Genomic DNA, 18,527 nt, shown 5'->3' with positions numbered 1-18,527 from the left:
GGCGAGGCCGGAGCGGCTCCAGGGCCCGCCGTGACCGCGGGGTGCGCCCGGAGCCGGGGTGCGCCCGGAGCCGGGGTGCGCCCGGAGCCGGGGTGTGCCCGCAGCCGGGGTGTGCCCACAGCCGGGGTGCGCCCACAGCCAGGGTGTGCCCAGAGCCGGGGTGCGCCCGGAGCCGGGGTGTGCCCGGCCTGCCCCGACGGGGCTCGGGCGGGGGGAGCGCGACCGGAGCTCGGGCAGGTGTTTGTCGGTGCCCCCGAGGCCGCGGTGCCCGCGGGTCCCGCCCAGCGCGGGGAGGGCGCGCCGGTGTCCCGGGGAGGGGAGAGGGCACAGCGGGGCTTCGGAGGGTGACCTGGCGTGGGTAATGTCTCGGGGGTCGTGGTTGGTTTAGGAGTTGTTCAGCAGCGGGTGGTGCTGCTGTGGAAGAGCCGCGTGGCTGCGTGCCTGGCCTGGCGTGTCCCCCTGCGGGCAGCCTCGTTAATGGGCATGAACAGCTAAAGAGGGGGCTCCTAGAGGACGGAGCCAGGCTCCGCTCGGTGGTGCCAAACAATAGGACAAAAGGCAGTGGGCAGAAACTGATGCACAGGAAGTTCCTCTTGGATATGAGGAATAGCTGCTTTACTGTGTGAGTGACCACGGGCTGGAACAGGTTGCCCTGAGAGGGTGAGGAGTGTCCCTCACTGGATTTACTCCAGAACCATCCGGACACAATCCTGTGCCATGTGCTCTGGGATGACGCTGCCTGAGCAGGGAGGTTGGATCAGATGACCCACTGTGATCCCTTCCAACCTGTCCCAGGCTGTGATTCCGTGTGTGGGCAACTGTGCTGGGGAAGTGAGGAGAGTTATTCAGTCTCTGAATTATCAGTGAAAGGGCCTTTCTGTGCCTGAGATTGGTTATGGTGAAGCCATGCTAAAAAAAGAAAAAATCCTTTTAAGTGTTACAAATCTAGGTTCTTCAAAGAGAAGAAATCTAAACCTTCAAAGAGGTTTAGATTATTCTTGCAGTAATGATGTTAATGTTGGACACACTGGAATGTAACTTGGCTCTATCAGAAGCTGTCATCAAGTGTTCTGATTGTGTAAATCTGGCGTTCAAATATTGATTTACTTGGGGCTCCAGTAATGTAAGGTAACTGAGGAACTATCGCTTGATTTCTCCAAGCTGGACACTATACTTCTTTGATTATTACTTTTGCCAGTAGGTTTAATGCTGAAATATAAAACTAGGAACACCTCTATAGTAACACTTCTGGACCTTGATATTGTTAGGTTGGTTGTTTGTTTTTGTTCCTTTCATCTTAAGAACAGTAGAAAATGAAAAGTTGTTAAGCAGTTTGACCAGTTACTGTATAGTAAAACCAGGCCAGGTTGTGTCACATTTAATACACAGCTCTTTCTGTGCCTCATCTGAGCAGGTACATATATATAACCCCAAAATTAGATTTAACTTGTTCTTCTGTATATCAGATTATTTTCAGGTTATTAGAGAGATCATGAATTTTGTTTGCAAAATTTGGAGCTAATTTTAGTTTTGTCCAAATCGAGGTTTTTCAAGCATTGAAACTTCACTAATTTTAGTTCAGTAGGACAAAGAAAATATTAAACATTCTTGGGTGTTTTTTTGGTTTTTTTGCGGACCTTTCACATTTAAATACAAATATGTATGAAATTAATGGGGCTGTGGGGTTTATCTCCTTAGCTTTATGTGCCAATGCAAACTTCACAGGCAGTTTAGTAAAAAGAAGAAAGATGGCCCTTTTGTATACTAGTTGTTTATTCTTCCATCTCTTCTTTCTCTTTTCACAGCATAGATAAATTTGGTGTATAAAAATATTTCCGGTGTCCATGCAGCATTTCCCTGACTTTGGTTGAAAAGGCTCCTACTCATCATATGGTACAGAAAACTTGGTACAGATCTTGGACAGTACTTGGAGGTTGTTTGACCACATTTTGAATTGCAGTAAGTACAGCTGTTCCAAGCAGCAGTGCCACACATACTGTTTTTATTTAGGAAACAGTAAAAAAAAGTAATAGTGGAAGTAGGAGTTTCTAGTATTCCCTAAGAATTAAGCTATTGTCTGTGTTACTAAGAATAAAAATCAGTGCATGTTTCCTTTGTGATTTCTGAAAAGTTTTTTTCCCCTCTTATTGGTGTTTTGCAGAAAAGTGTTTGAACGCAGCACATGTCTAAGTATGCAGTCTGCAAATATGCTTCTGAAAAAAATAGTAAGAAGTTCTGTCCTTCCTGTTGCTGCACAACATGGGATGAAAAGGGATTTGTTTCCACTCAGTAGAACTCTAAGTTTATCACTTTGTCTTAAGCAGGACAACTCCTGCAAACCCTCAGAAAAACTAGATTTAGATGCATGGAAGAAGGTAATGAAGTCTGGGCTGCAAGAAGAGGTCAGTGAGACGGTCTCTGAGCCTCAGGAGCTTTCCAGTTTGGCTGGTGCACGTGAGACTTTGGAGATGTGGAGACTAGCTGGCAAATTAGTTCCAGAACATGTCAGTGAAGAACAGCTAAAAACGTTTATGGAGTGTCCTTCCAAGTCAGCCAAAAAGAAGTATTTAAAGTATTTGTATCTCAAAGAACTTCACAAGAAGAATGACAAAAGAAAGATGGAAGAGAAAAGGGAAAGGAGGCTGGAAGCACAAGAGCAAACTTCAAAAACGGATGAGACTAAAAAGAGTCCATTTTTATCTTTGTGGACCAGCACTATGGATAAAGCCTACAATTGGAGGGCTGCTCAGTCCATGATCTTTGGCCAGCCTCTGGTGTTTGACATGTCTTACGAAAAAGACATGTCTGTCCGAGAAGTTGCAAACACAGTGAAACAGCTGGTCCAGAGCGAAGGCTGCAACCGGAGGGCTGTGGATCCATTCCACATCCACTTCTGTAACTTCAAGGATGATAGCCTCTACCATAGGGAATTTCTTAAGCATTATAAAGAGGCATGGGGCAGGCTGCTTATCACTGTGACTGAGCAGTGCTACACAGAAGTCTTTCCGAAGGATAAGCTCATCTATCTGACGGCTGATTCTCCCAAAGTGATGAAGACATTTGATCACGACAAAATCTACATTGTCGGGTCAATGGTTGACAAGAGCATAAAAACAGGAGTCTCTTTAGCACGGGCGAAGCGACTGGGATTGGAGACTGCAGCCCTTCCGCTGGATAAATACTTGCTTTGGAATACTGGGGCCAAAAACCTTACACTGGATCAAATGATGCAAATTTTATTAACCTTGAAAGATACTGCCGACTGGAAGAAGGCTCTGGAGTTTGTTCCGAAAAGGAAATATTGTGGCTTTGTAAGCAAGCCTGTAAGCGAACTGAAAAAGACCTTAGACCTGGTGAACACACTTAAACTTGGAAAGAGGCGGGAAGAAGTACAAAAGCAGTTTGCCAAGAACTACCCTAAGAAGTATAAACTAAAACAAAAGTAGAGTGATGGGAAAGAGAAGGATTTTTTTTTTTTAATGGGCAAACTGTGCCCTTTAATGTTCCATTTTTTGGGGACATTTAAAACTCTCTTCAGCTCTTTATCTCAAAACATGTCTTTGTTGCTTAAGTTTGAAATGACTGCTGTTAGGGTTGCCTTTTTTTTAAAAATTACTGTAGTAGTCCAGCTGTTTAAATTTATTCACATATTACTGAAATTATGTAAGATAAATGAGATATGTTCTAAAAAAATTACTCTGCACAAAGAATATCAGTCTGTTCTGTTGAACCATGCTGGGACAAGGGTGATTGTAACTGAATGTAAAGGTCATTCTTTGGAGAACACTCCCCTGCTTTGGGTTTGCAGTGGTTGGAGGCTGTCTATAGTTTTATGCTGTAAGACTACTAATATGAAGTAGAAGAGACCTCCCCATTACCTCCTGGATCCTCTTTTGGTGTGCAGATGCATTGACTTTTGGTTGATGAACTAAAAACAAATGTCTAAAACCTTGCTTGAGTCTGGGGAGCTGCACAATCTATTTTTAGATGTTGTATCTGGCACAAATCAAGTTCTTGATTGAAAGGAATAAGTCAAACTTCTTGACCATAAAAAAAAAAAAAAAAAAAAAAAAAGCCTTTATCCCTGAGTGTTTTCAGGCCAGGTAATGTAGATTTCCCAAAGTGCTGGAACTTCAGAGGTGAAAAAAAGTCCTATTAGTATTTCAGGAGGAGAGACTGCCTGGAGCATGAGGAAAGTTTTAAGGGGTTGCTTAAATTTTTAATTTAGTCTAGTTGACTAATTATGGTTGAAGTCAGTGATGGCAGGTGGTGGGTTTGGTCCTGAAAATAAAAACAGCTAGGAGAGGGGAGTATAATTTCACAGAGTAGACTTCAAACATACCAGGGGTTGGTGGTGTGCACTCCCTGTCTCACCTCTTGGTACATACACCTCATTTCGAGGGGAGGGTTGGAAGGCAGAAGATTCTCTACCCCAGTACTGCCCCTTGCTGCCTGTGAGGCACAGGGGTCTCCAGGCATGGATAACCCCTGGCTCAGGGAAAGACCTGGTTCCTTTCAGCTGTCTATGGTTGGACGGTACGCAAAGCTTCACCCTAGGGTGGCGTTTCAAGTGCTGCTTGAGAGCTGCCCTCAGCTCCCCGTGAAGCCCTCAGGTGCAAGGACAGGCTGTGTAAGTGTCTGTGCCACACTCGGGTAGCCTCTTTCCTCACAGGAGGAAGAGACAACATGGAGCTGCTGAGTGTCATAGAAAGATGGAATGGTTTGGGCTACAAGGGGCCTTAAAGAAGTTCCAACGCCCTGTTGTGGGCTGAGTACCACGTCCCTCCTGTCATTTGCTGTTTGCCATAGAGCCTATTCTGTGACTAAGTCTGCACACTGGGGAGGGCAAATGGTGTCACTGCTCCCTTGAGCTCGTGTTACAGTCACAGAATCACAGAACGGGGCCGGTCGGGAGGGACCACAGTGGGTCATCTGGTCCAACCTCCGTGCTCAGGCAGGGTCATCCTAGAGCACAGGATTGTGTCCCGATGGTTCTTGAATATCTGCAGTGAGGGAGACTCCTCACCCTCTCAGGGCAATGTCCCAGTGCACAGTCACGGGCACAGTAAAGGAACTGGAACTTCAGTTTCTGCCCGTCGCCTCCTGTCCTACTGCTTGGCATCGCCGAGAAGAGCCTGGCTCCATCCTCTTGGCACTTCCCTCCCCCGCCCTCCGTACACCCTGATGAGGTAACGAGGTCACACCGTAATCGCCAAACCACGCGCGGCGGGGGCCGCGGTCCCTCCCCATCGCCGTGACGCAGCGGCTCAGCGGGCGGTGCCGGGGGCTGGCGCTGCCCGTGTGAGGAAGAGGAGGGAAGGGAAGGGGGAGGGAAGAGGAGCAGAGGGAAGGGAAGAGGAGCGGTGCTCACCCGGGTTCGCGCGCACGCGCGCGCGCTCCCGCGTTCCCGCCGCGCCGTGCCCGCGCGCCGCAGGGGCGGGGCCCCGCGGAGGGGCGGGGCCGGCGCGCTGCGCGTGCGCGGCGCGTGCGGCGGCGGAGGCGGGGGAAAATGGCGGACGGCAGAGCCGAGGGGGAGAAGGCGAAGCGGCCGCAGCCCGCAGGAGGTGAACATGTAGCGCCTCTCGCCGCGGAGCTGTGGGGGGGGAATGGGCTTCACGCTGGGCCCGCAGGGGTGGTGAGGGCCCAGGAGTGCTTCCCCCGGCCGGGCGGGGCCGGGCCGGGCCGTGTGATGCCCGGCCTTGCGGGGAGAGGGGGCGGCCCGGGCCTGAGGGGGCTGCGCTGGAGGAGAGGCCGAGTCTGGGCCTGCTGTCCTCAGCCTTACAGGCGCTTTTGTAAAACTGTGACATCTTCTCCACCCAAATGTGCTGTTTCTCTCTTTTAAAAATATGCGGAATACTTACGCCGTGTTTTGAGAGAAATTCGGTTGTTACTGCCTGTAAAGATGAAGACAGCACCTTAAAGCTTTACTTTTAACAGCTGTGGTACCTTTTTTACAAATGGGTACAGTGAATATTCCTTAATTGTCGTTTTAAGTATCTTGGGGTTTTTTTGCTTGGCAGCAATCTGTAAGCTTGCGATTTGGTTTTGTAGTATTTATATCGTGACTGGACAGCCTTGTCTTTTCTGCACTATTCGAAATTTTTTAATGGGATGTTTCTTTTCTTCTTTCTTCCCTTGATTTAAAGTTGAGAGGATAATGTCTTTTCAAAGATAAAACTTTTCGTTCCTGGTGTGTTTCCGTTTCTGTTGTAGTTGGGTTTTGGTGGGTTTTTTCCAGCTTAAATATATCTGTAGGCAGAGGTCATTTCTTTGATCTGTTGAAAAATTAAATCAGACTTGTAAATCAATTAGGACAGCCTCAGCAGTGGATGTTATTTCTGATAATCACGTGTATTTGAACAGTATTTGATTTTAGGTAGTTCTGGAACTCTTGGCTCTCTTTTGGCTTTTGGTGGGTCTTTGCGTTTGATTTTTTGGGGTTTTTTTTGTATTAGTAGTAGAGTAACTGGATAGCATCAGTACATCACTAATCTATAGTGCCCTGTGTGCTGTTTGATGTGCTGGAATGTGATCTTAACAAGTTATGGTATCTCGATCCTGAGGAAGAATAGTTACCCCTGGATGATTTTTGAAAGCAGTTTGGAATCTTCAGCTTTTGCCCCTTTTAGTGGGGTTTATCTCAGAATTAACTTAGTTGTGGCTGGTTTGTTCCCACCCCCACCAGTGGTCGTGCTCCTGGAGACAAGAGATCCTGGAATGCTGTGCAGCTGGCACTGTCAGTCTTGTCACTGCAGCCACCTGGAGAGCGGAGGTTGTGCACTCATGTGGTTTGCTGATACACACGAGTAAGCAGCAGGACAGCTTTTTATTTCTGTGATTCACAAAAACAGCACTGATAAGTCTAGTTTTGGAAATAGTGCTGGTGCTTTCTGTAGGTGAAGTGTGATCTCCTTGATGTCTCCAGGAAATAATAATAATAATAATAATGGCCAGTCTTCGCGAGCGAAGATCCGGGGAAGGTCTTTACACCTTCCAGCCTGTGCATTGGATTTTTTAGGTGAGACACAGCGTGCGCGGAACTGAGCCCACCCTTTAATCCTAAGGTTCATCTGCCGGGGCCAAGCGAGCTTGGACGGTGGCAGCGAGGTCCTTAGGACGTAGGCGGGTTGCCTTTAAGGGCTAACAAGCCCCACCTGCCCGGGAGGAAATAATAAATGTTTTGGAATATACATATATATACAGGCATGCATTGTCATGGGAGAGACCTCTTTCATGGTTAATATGTGTCTGCATTTCTGTTTCCTGCAGAAATCAAGCAGCACAGCGGCTCCTTGCCCACCTTCCCCAATTGTCCTGTGCCCTTTACAGCTCTGCAGTTCATCCTACATCGAGCCTAGTAGAAGTAACACTCAGAATGCAGTGATAGGAGCTAATTTTGAGAGAGATGCTCTTTAAAATTTGGGGAGAAGACAGATGTGAGTAGGTTGTGTTAGGCTTCACCTTGTGCTTAGCAGTATTTGAGAATTTTCCCTTAAAGAAGTAAGCTTCAGTGTCATTAGCTTCAAGCTAGCACTAGTTTCGGAGCCTGAACTGGTCCTGTGTGCCCTGAGATTTGGGCTGCTGTGGGTTTTGTATCTTATGAAAAAGAAGACTTTTAGGCCCATGGTTCCAGCACTTCTGAGGCCAATGAAATCTCCTACCTACCCTTGAGTCACATTTTCCAGTGTACCTAGGTTAGACTTTGAATATTCTGTTTAATGCAGTTCCAGGGACTAGCTGTAAAGACCTTCTAGTCCTGCAGATTGTTGTTCGGTAAACTGTGCGAAGTCGGCTACCAGTACTCAAGGTCACTTGTGTAAATTTTGATTGTTTCTCTTTCCTCTTTGGTTTTTCACTGTTATATCTATGCTCCCTGGGTCAAATTTCTGCGCTGCAGATTAGCAGCATTAGCATTTTTTTTAATACAGTGAAACTGATTAAAGTTACAAAATGTTTTTTTATTATCTGCCATATTTCCAAAGGTAAACAATAAATCTATTTTTGTTTCAATCACTTATCTTGATAGCTGGAAGAGTGAGGTAGAAATGCTGCTGAAATGGTATATGCTACTGCTTATGATTTGGAAAATAGCAAATATATGTATATAGATGGTGTCCCTAGATTTCTTCTGTCCTGATGTTGTTTGCTGCTTTTTTTTTCTCAGAGCTGCATTATTGTTGACCTCCAGTTCAGACTTTCTTCTCTCCCTTTACTCCATCTTACTTTGTAGCTTTTTGCCATTAGCTTTTTTCCCTGATGGTCTGAATTTGCTGTGCATGGAAGGTCCTGTTCTCCACTTGATACAATGATGAACTGGTGCTAACTCCAGTTTTTCTTAAACTGCTACTGTGAGCACTTCCCTGTGCATTCCCTAATGTGTGTTGTTTTTGTTTTTTCTCCTGCTACTGCAGGGATTTGCTTATTGGAGCAGCAAGGAAGTGTCTTTTTTGCTGAAGCATTTGCTATGTTCAGTGTGAGTTTTCCAAGGACACCTTTGTCTCTTGGTGTAGCTGAAGAACCTGATTATGTAGGAATGAAAATGTTACTGGAGTGTTTTTTAATCTGTGGTTCACTGTTCAGCTGCTATGTTTGCCATGACTTCATACAAACCTAGAAAAGATGAAATATATATATATATATGTTTTCTAGTGCTGATTCCTTCGTCAAGCAGAGCTTGGCAGATTTATTACAGATGAGATGCGGACAAGCAGTGACTTGAAAGATGATTGAGACAGCCGGCCTCACTGCAGTCACTCCCGTGGTTTTAGAGTTGTGCCAGACAAGCCTAGAGACTGGCATGGACATGATTTTGTAGAAATTTAGTAGAATTAATTTTAACTTAGATTACCTACTCTAGATTTGGAATTGGGATTCCAGTTATCAAAACTTATCTATGGCAACTTAAAACCCTAAAAAGATTTAGTCATCTACATTTAATTTACTACGTGAACTTTGACTTCCATACTAAATAAAGAGATGGTGCTTCAAGATTGTTTTCCTGGCTCATACAAAAGAAGTTCTTTACCAGTAGTGGAGTGCTTGCAGTTTCTTCTCCTCTTTGTGTTTTGCTGTCCACTAAATGTACATTGGTGGAAACTGCTGTCACTAAAAACACCTTACCTATTGCACCCAAAGTATAATGCTTTTTGAGGTTGCTGCTCCCATCAATCTGCTCAGTAAAAGTAGCTCATCTTGGTAAGTTGTTTCGACTTCACCAGGACCTGAAGAAGAGGCAGAAAAACCTGTGAAAACTAAGACTGTTTCTTCCAGTAATGGAGGAGAAAGTTCGAGTCGCAGCGCAGAGAAACGGGCAGCTAATGAAGAAGCTGAAGACTTCACCACAAAGCCTGCTCCTGCCAAAATGTCCAAGTTTGGATTTTCCATAGGCAGTCAGACAACAAAGAAGGCGTCTGCAATATCCATCAAACTAGGAGCAAATGTAAGTTGCCCAAGGGCTTTTAATTCCAGGGAAACTGAGGCAAAAAGGGTAGTACTTTGGGGAGGCTTCCTCGCAGAGGGAAACCTTGAATTCCACGGGGGTAACTTGGATAAAGTTTAAGCAAGCATTGCGGGGCCAGCTAGTTATGCATGTGTAAGTACTTCAGGGTGATTAATAACAGGTCAGTTGTCTTAGGAAGCAAAAGACTTGATTGAAATGAACTGTAGATCTTTGAACATAGGGACTTATTTCATAATGAGATTTGATAAGTCTGGAATAATTTCCCAAGGGAAATGAGCAGACTTGTTAAACTGTTCAGGCTACTTTGAAATGAGTGCTGGGAGCCTCATTCTATTGGATGCTTAAAGCTACAAGAAAGCATCTCTTAGATGGCTTAATAGGTTGTCTCCCACTCCAAAGATCTTATTCTGGATAGGGAAGTACAGCTGATTTTTCATGACTGTGCTTTGCAAGGTCAGTATGATTCATTTGTACTTTTTGCAGGAGATGAGGCTTTGTTACATAGGTTGCTAGGAATTCTGATCCCCTTTATTGTCCCGTACAGGGTATCCTTGTGCTTGTTTAGGTGTGAATCTGATGAGCCTCTTTACTTCAAAAGCAGTCCTCTATAGCTTGGGCAAGGACAAGCCTGGCACTGCCTCTCCATCTAATACAGTTCATTTACAGTTCCTGCCTACCACTGTGATGGATACATTATAAATCCTTGTCTACACTAAATTCAAACTGTAATCATGAAAGGCTTGCACCTGCAGTGCCAGCATTCTACAGATCTGCAAAAGATTAAAAGAGTGCTCTGTTACTTTGAGATGGGAGATGTGGGCTGGCAGCATTCTAGGGTATGAATGCAATCAGGTCAGCTCAGACTGAGGAAGAATTGACAGAGCTGCCTTCTCCGAGCCACCGGCACGCTTCGGTTTCTTATGTCAGAAGATGCTTGCAGTGGCAATAAATTGGGCTCAGGATTTCTGGCTCACAGCATTTACTGGGTGACTGACAGTGCACCAGATGGGACAGTGCTGAAACTTATCCTGTTTCTTTCCAGTCATTTTTAGTCCCTTAGAACATTACCCATTCCTGCGGAGCAGATGCTTTAAATAGGGTACAGCGTTTCAGTGTTGTACACTGTCAGTAAAGAACAGCTGGAGGCAGTTGCATAAGGACTCTGCTGCAGCATCAGCTTCTATGAGTATATATTAAATAATCACCAGTAAAGTAAAAATGGAGAAAGCACTGTATGTCATTGGTGTAGATAATTGGTAGTACTGTAGAAGCAAATTGTTAGTGGTGACTTGGCTCTTAGTGTTGTCAAAACAGCTTTTGGTACCACTTTTGTATTAACTTGCCTGTGTGATACACACTGATGCTCGTTTGAAAGTATTGAATTGTTATAAGCCAGAAAGCTGTTGTATTGTTAAAATGCAGGAGAATAAATATGTTCATCTTTCTGACATTGATGGATGAGAATACTCTGAAAGAATAATGGAAACAGTGACATAGTAAAATTTTGAGTACTTCAACTTACCCGGGATCTTTTTAATTGTTCATGTCACGCACCAGTGGCTGAGTCGCTCTGCAGTGTGCTAGAAAGTGAAGACCTGCTTGTGGGGACTTGTAATATGAGAGGGCTGAGCCTGCTCAGAGTGTATCACACTTAAACAAGCGGTCATTTTTCTGTTAGAGAACCTTTATGTGCTTGATTTGAGGAAAAACTTTCCCCCCTGGTTGCCTATTTCAGTGAAGATGTTTGACTTCATTTACCAAAATATTTTAAATGCCAAGGGTAGATTTTTTGAGTTAGTAGATTTACTTTATTTGCTTATTTGGTCTTTTTCAGAAGCCTAAAGAGCCTGTTCCAACCCTGGCTCCAAAAACCCTTTCTGTAGCAGCAGCTTTTAATGAAGATGAAGATGTGAGTAATAAGCAAATGATCAACACAAAATACCATTGGTGTGGGAGGCAGAGAGAGTGGGTTTTTTAAGGTTTTCTACATAAATGTCACGAATTTTCAACCTAGAAGCATCTCTTGTGTTTCTGCTTAAGAATGCACAAGTTTGTAGCTCTGTGTTGGTTCAAGTCATTAAAGTGCTGATAACTTTTCCCTGAAAATGAGATGCACTACATAATTTTGAATTAACGGTTGCTTTCTCTGGGCTTAATAAAGGGGAGGTGAAGGAAAGTTGTGCTTCTGGTTTGCTAAATATCTTGTCATAAATACCTTGCTCCTTCTTACATGAAGGTCAGCAAAGGAATTTGTATTTCGGTCTATAACTGTGTAGAACCTCTGTTCTGTCCTGAGTCACTTTGCTTTCCTGTGGGGCTGGAGTCCATCCTTTATCTTGTCAGGCATTTGAAATGTTCAAAGGCAAGTGCCCAGCCACGCTCTAACCTCCTTTCTCTCTACAGAGCGAACCAGAAGAAATGCCTCCAGAAGCCAAGATGCGCATGAAGAACATTGGAAGGTAGGTCAGCTTTTAACTGTGGTTTGGAGAGGGGTGAGTGTGTGAGAATGACTCTGACCTCCTCCAGCACAGGTCAGATCTTGCAGATGGCTTAGAAATACAAGAAGTTAGAATAGGCTCAGAAATTTTTCTTTCAGAATTTTCAGATGTTGTGTCTGTAGGTTAAAAGTAGTACATTTACATTTGAACTTAGAATCTTATTCGCCTTCTTTGTGATGAAGAAATTGATTCTGCATTAAATAGAAGCTTGTTACCTTCTTGGAAAAGTAATAGATGGGAGTTCCTGTTTGCCACTATGTATCTTTCTGGTTCTCCATTTTGAGAATTGCCTTGAAGTAGGGCAGTCTGGTGAGGTTTTTTAACTCCTGTAGAAGTGGAAGATGCAAATCATCTCTTTCAGAAAGACAAAAAAAATTGCTTGTTTACTTAAACAAATATATGTAGTTCTTCTTCTTGCTACAGATTTGAGTAGAGGGTCAAGCCTAAAATTGATAGAGACCTTTTCAGAGGAGGCTTGGCTTAAATTAGGGATGAATTTCGAGAATATATGTTTTAAAGATGTTTATCATGATAGACTGCTTTTAAAGTTAATCCATCTGGAGGTCCTCTAGTTTAGTGGTGTTTTTTTTTTTTCATCCAGTAGCAAATTTGGATCCTCAGTTTTTTAATCCTTGCAAAGAATTCTTCCCGGCTGCAGCAGTTACTGCCACTCCCACCTCCTGCTGCCCCATCTTATCGCTCTGTTTTGAAATGCTATGGAGAGATCAGTTCTGTGGCCAAATTGCAGCTGCTGGCAGTCAGGACTCCTGATGTAACAGAAAGAAACATGTGGTAGTTTCTGGCAGCAGATTGGACTTGAAATTGGTATTTTCAGTGTCACACTGCACAGACCACCGTAGCTGAGCTGACTTTCTCAACTGTTCTTGTTTTGCTTTTTCACAGGGATACACCAACCTCAGCAGGACCAAATTCCTTCAATAAAGGAAAGCATGGATTTTCTGACAACCAGAAGCTATGGGAACGAAATATAAAATCTCATCTTGGAAATGTCCATGACCAAGAAAATAACTAAATGGTGTGGATTACAAGTTGGGTGTTTGGGGGGAGGGGAGGGTATAACGTTAAAGGAACAGTTTCCTTTTTTAAGAATGGTATGAGACTATCTTTGGAGCCACTTTTTTAAGATTTTGAGTGGTACACTAACGAATTAGTTTGAAATTAGAGGTAATTTATGTTTTGTATACAGATTTCAAGGCATTTGCTAATTTTGTAGTTCATGTGATTAGTTTCAAAAGGTTACAGATAATAAAGAAATTGGAGTGGTACCTTTTTAAGATTTTTTGGTTTTGGTCAGTGATTAAATAAGGTGGATGAAAAAGGTTACTGTCTCTTTAATCAGGCTAAAATTGAATGCTCATGCATTCTCACTTCTGGCTCCCTCTTCATAACAGGAGAAACAGTTGACTTCTAGGAATTCTGCTAAAGAGAGAGCATTTTTTTGTGCTAGAAGTGTTACTGGACTATTAATTTGAATATAATCTTACACAGGAAATAATAAGAACCTGGATTATTTTTTTCTCCCTGCAGTCACCTTTTGTTAAGTCTCTGCAAAGTAGGAATTATGTTGCTCTGAGTGGCTCTGGTAACTTAGCTCTAATTTTGTTTAAAACTTCATGTAGGATGTGTAACCTTCTGTGGTCTGTTTCGTCCTAAGGAAATGGGCCTTGTCTGTATATTAGATACAGTCTGTAAAGAATATTCACTACAAAGGTAAATCAGTATTTTCAGTGTGCTCCTCTTAAATCATTAGCCTTGAGTAGTGCTTGTTAGCATTTCCTAGTGGAACACAAAAGCCACCACCAAAAATACAAGCTAATGTACATTAAGCTCCATATTTGGTTGAAATATTTTTCTTTACTATGCCTAGAAGGAATAAAAGCCACACCAAAAATCGGTAACTCACTGCTTAAGTATGAAAAATCCAAGATGCACTTTCCCTGACTTGCCATTTAAAACAAAATGCCTTGATGCCAGTGACCTCAGTGGACACTATCAGGTCAAAGAATACTATGTCTGCAGTCCTAATGCTTCTAACAAGTGTCAACTTCAGAAATAAAACTTGACCTTTTCCTGCCTGTCTGCCTTTTGCAGTGATTTTCAGCCATGACATTCGTCTGGTCAGTTTAATTTTCTGGCTTTCATACTGCAGAACAGTGCTGTAGGATTTCAGTAATGACCAGGGATGACTGTCTAAATTTTAGTCTACTTTAGATTGCATATTTTTAAAACATTGTACTATCAGAACTAGTTAAACAAATTTATCAACAGCAACACCACCACCTGCGTTCCCCCTCCCCTAAACAAGCACAAGGAGTTTTTTTAAACTCAAATACCTGATAGTGTCAACCCCTAAATTAATTTCAGCCAGGAGCTGGTTGTAGAATTCAATATATTAATTGCTTTTATCCTGCCTCTAAAACCTTCATACTGAAGTTGAACCTGCAAGTGCAGAAAGGAAAGTGCATCTTGAAGTGTATTTTTTTATTATTATTATTATTATTTTAGGAAAGCTCTGACCACTTAGACTTTGAGTTTGTAAGTTCTAAAAAATATTTTTTTGTATTTTTGTATTGTATGTGTAATCTTTTTTCTTTTGAAGTCTGATGCAGTTGAATACCTGTAACTGTTTTCTTTAAAAGCCTTGTTATAAACATAACATAAAAATGTATACTTTTTTTTTTCCCATAGCAGAAATACTTGGTTTATTTAAAACAAAACACACTTTCAAAACTGACTTTCAGGACTTCCGAAACAGATTTGGGCATTACTGGAACTAGGCAAGGCAAACTTTTCACTTATTTTCATCACATGTGGTTATGTTTGTTGAAATAAATCCCTTTAAGATAGTGGTAATTCATAGTGAACAGCTATTTTCTCGTGCTCCTTAGTAGTTGCTCCATATTATGTCGATCACTTGTATTAGGAAAAAAGCAAAAGAGAATTCTGAATAAGAAGACAACTCAAATATCTGGTCATTTTTTAGTTGACCTACCACCACTGTCTTCTACATCTTGGGCTCAAGTAGACACTCATATCCAGGGTTTCCTCGTACTTTAAAACCATTTAGGAAATTGCCAGGAAGAAGAGCAGACACGCTAGGAAATACCTTCCATGCACGTGAGAGAGCAAAAGTTACATTTATTTATCTTACTCCTATGGTCAGTAAATAAGTCTAGACTGGGAGAGACTGCAGAAGCTTCTAAAGCTCAGTGCTCCTGCCTCACCTGATGCAAGTGTTCCCTTCCTTCTCAGTGCTCCATGGAAGAGCGTTGATCAGGGTGGCCACGGTCCCCGCAGGACTGAGTGCTGGACAGGCTGGATCTTGTAGCCACGAGGTGTCCGCTGGTGTTTAATGTCTGACACTTGAAAGAACAAACTGACTGACCTGAAAGGGAAACGTTACCTAGGACTTCACTTGAAGCTGTGTGCTCTTGTTACAGTAGTCATGGTCTTTGTGTGCAGAGAGCCTTTTTTTTCGTGTGTGTGTGTGGTTTTTTTTGTTTTGTTTTTTTAATTTTTCCTAAGGATGTTCAAGAATCCTGAAGCTCCTGGTAAACTATCTGATTTAGCTATCTTGAAGTGCTTCCAGGAGGTGTGCTGAGACCATTAACTGCTTAGAATAGCAAGGTATGTATGTATACCTGTCAGTGTTTGAAATGTCTGTCCATCTAACTTGTGTAGTTTTACCTCAGAAGGCTTATGCTTGCTTAGCAGGAGTTAGCACATGAGCAGGCTGCAGAACACTGAACAGATTAGGTGAAGATGTGAGGAGTTACCTGGTAACCTCTGTGCTACTCTGCAGCTGGGCTGTTTTGGGCCTGCTGGGTTGTAAATGGATCCAAACTCATCCAATGCTAACTATATTAAAATCATTTAAAAAAACAACCCAAAGAAGAAGAACCAAAACAAACAAAAGAAAGCAAAAACACCTCCAAACAAACAAACAAAAAACCAATCCCAAAACAGTGCAGTGTACTATATTACTGGCTGTGTTTCAGGCAGTCCTGGGTGTAGCCACTTGACTAATTTTATTTCTTTAAGTGTGGGAGGTGCACTGTCCAGATTCTCAGAACCAAGGTTTTAGAAGGAAGAACTCCCAGCCAGCCTGTCTCTAAGGTGCCATTTCTCAGGCTTGTGCCATGTCAGGGATAACCAGTCACAGGATTCACTGACCTTTAGCAAAACCAACTCTCTATGTGCCACTGTGAGCACCCTAAAGGTTGTTCTGCAAAAAGGTTGGAGTTTTCTGAGGAATGCTGAGTAGTCCTGCCCTTAAGCTACAAAAGGGAAGGTTATGTTATAAAACCACCGTAATTTGTTGTCTAGTTCCTCTGGCAAGAGACGGAAGAACACCATAAATATGGGACAATTAACAATTTGCTTTTTTACTGTATCCTGTAAACATTCCTTATTTCTTCCGATTTTATTAATGAAGGGATCTCTTACTGTTCTGTAATTTTGAAATACTGGCATCTTATATAGTGCTTTCCTAGGAAAGTTGCTAATATCTAATAATGTGGAGCCACTGCCTTGGGGTAGAAGCGTAGTTATCCATGGAATTAAAAACATGAAACATGAACTGTTACCTGTAAACTCTGGATATAGCATGTTCAGTTTCTGTTTATGAAATTCCATTTAACAGTCTGCAGTGGGGGGAGTCCAAGCAAGATTTAGTTACCAAAGCAAACCTGTAGACTGCAGCACACACCTTCTTGAGGTCTGGACATTTCTGGCTGCTTTCAAGCTGGGCAGAGAGGAGGGATGATGGCAGTGACTGTCAGTGCTGGTAATCAGGAGTATGAACATCCTAGTGCAGTGGTGTCAGTGAGGTCTTAAAAACGTCAGCTAAGCTTGTGGTGTAGTCCATTAATGTGGTTTTTGGGATTGGATTTCCTGATGAGACGAATGCACAAATGGAGCAAGAGCTCCACTGAAACTTGAAGTCATGAGGCTATGTTGATGTTTTCATGGCAGCACAAGTTTATTAATGTAAAGGTAATGCAAATTCTAATAAAAACATCTCTCCTTTTCTCCCCCAGCCTCCCATAATTAGTAAACACAGTAGTCACATAAACCATGTTGGCTGATGCTCAGTAGTTACAGAATCACAGCTGTGCCTCTGTGAAAGAAGTGTGAGTGTGGTGCCCTCCCTGTTCACACACAGATCAGCTGCCACTGTCTAGAGCAGTGAGTAACGCAGTTGTGAAACTGGGGCCTGTCCCAGGGTGTGCCTTGCTTTTGTTACTGGATGCTTGTTTAAGAGTCCTGTTCACATGTAAAATTTAAAGCCATGACAACAAGAGCTTGCACTATTGCACATCTAAAAGCACCAAGTCATTTGCAATGCTGTTCCCATCTGTAAGGCAAAATACAGCCCCCAGGACAAAACTTTTCCCAGGGGGAGCAAGCAACTTACTTTCTGCAGAGCCTCTCAAGGTCACACTAGACTAGTGAGCATGTTCCCCAACAGTCCTGGGCCTGAGGGCGACAACAGAGTGACCAGGGGCCTCTTGCCTTCAGCAGTTGGAACTCTTCTGCACAACAATAGGCCTTTGGTAAAGAACTGCTTGAGAGCTGCTGGGTTCCACCCCCTGTCAGCAGCAGCTCCAGGACTGGCTCCTGAATGTTACAGTACTATATACCCTTCTACTGCTGTAGAAATTCACCCTGCTTCCTTTAACAGCCAGCAATGACATGGTTATAGTTCAAGTAGAAACTAAAGGGAGGGTGAAAATTATCCACATATCACTTGGCTGTTTTGCATCTATGGTTGCATCCCTGTGGAATAGCAGTAATTCAGCAGAAAGCTATGTTACTCCTTCGGCACTCAGCCTTTGAAACCCGTTTTTCTTTTATACTTGCTTTATTACTTACATGGGTTCACAGAGAGCCCATACACTAAAAAACTCCCTTAGCACTTCCCTTAGGAATCAGGATGAACCACAAAAGATAATTGGCCTTTCTGCGCCATTGGTGTTGCCTTGAAAGTTCCTGTAACGACAAAGGGAAAGGCGCAGGAGACTGTTCCCAGCCCAGGAGCAGCTGTACAGCCCATCCTTCAGCCAGGATGATACTGGAGGACAATTTCCACCCCACAATCCCTGCTCAAGTATTTATCCCACAGCAGAGGCCGAGGTGGAAGTGCTGTCTGATGCTTGCCTGGGGGTGCCAGTGCTGTACAGAAATGCAAGTCAAGAGAAACACCACCTGAAACAAACCGCAGTGGTTACAGCTGGGTGCTGGGGGCCGAGCAGATGCCTCCCCCACCAAGAGGCCTTGCAGCCAGAGCGATTTCAGTATCAATATACACGGTGTTTTGTTAGCATTGTGCTCTTGCAGAGCCACGTTCTGACAAAACTGAGGGCAGTGTGTTTCTTTTCCTCATCCATGTTAATTCTTCGAGCCTTAAGAAGAAATGAAAATGCAGACATTCCTAGAACTATTCACACCAGACATTTGCCAATATATGGAAAGAAATACTGAGGAGGAATAAACAATTCTGCAACCCCTTCCTCCTCACCCCCCAAAAAGTTTCTTGAAAGAGTAAC

General features: G+C 43.3%; 2 protein-coding genes across 7 annotated transcripts; both read left to right on the top strand.

Annotated features, from left to right (window-relative positions):
• Positions 1–3,976, top strand: TRMT10C (tRNA methyltransferase 10C, mitochondrial RNase P subunit). 6 transcript variants are annotated; one of them, XM_050333519.1, is made up of 3 exons: positions 1–126; positions 1,806–1,959; positions 2,162–3,976. In XM_050333519.1, exon 3 carries the CDS (start codon positions 2,193–2,195, stop codon positions 3,444–3,446), a length of 1,254 nt encoding a protein of 417 aa, XP_050189476.1. In that variant the 5' UTR covers positions 1–126; positions 1,806–1,959; positions 2,162–2,192; the 3' UTR covers positions 3,447–3,976. The 6 variants fall into 6 exon arrangements, with proteins under 6 accessions (XP_050189476.1, XP_050189478.1, XP_050189477.1 ...); XM_050333521.1 differs by having other exon boundaries at positions 3–75; XM_050333520.1 differs by having other exon boundaries at positions 5–92.
• A 1,465-nt stretch (positions 3,977–5,441) lies between these two features.
• On the top strand, positions 5,442–14,832 carry PCNP (PEST proteolytic signal containing nuclear protein). Its single transcript, XM_050333712.1, has 5 exons — positions 5,442–5,564; positions 9,219–9,439; positions 11,295–11,369; positions 11,864–11,919; positions 12,862–14,832. The coding sequence occupies exons 1-5, from the start codon at positions 5,510–5,512 to the stop codon at positions 12,989–12,991; spliced, it is 537 nt and encodes a 178-aa protein (XP_050189669.1). The 5' UTR covers positions 5,442–5,509; the 3' UTR covers positions 12,992–14,832.
• Positions 14,833–18,527: the final 3,695 nt, after the last annotated feature.

This window comes from Myiozetetes cayanensis, unplaced genomic scaffold, assembly GCF_022539395.1.
Source record: "Myiozetetes cayanensis isolate MyiCay16 unplaced genomic scaffold, myiCay2020 scf5-8, whole genome shotgun sequence".
NCBI lineage: Eukaryota > Metazoa > Chordata > Aves > Passeriformes > Tyrannidae > Myiozetetes > Myiozetetes cayanensis.
Note: the sequence above shows the minus strand (reverse complement) of the source record. Positions and strands in the feature narration are given on the sequence as shown.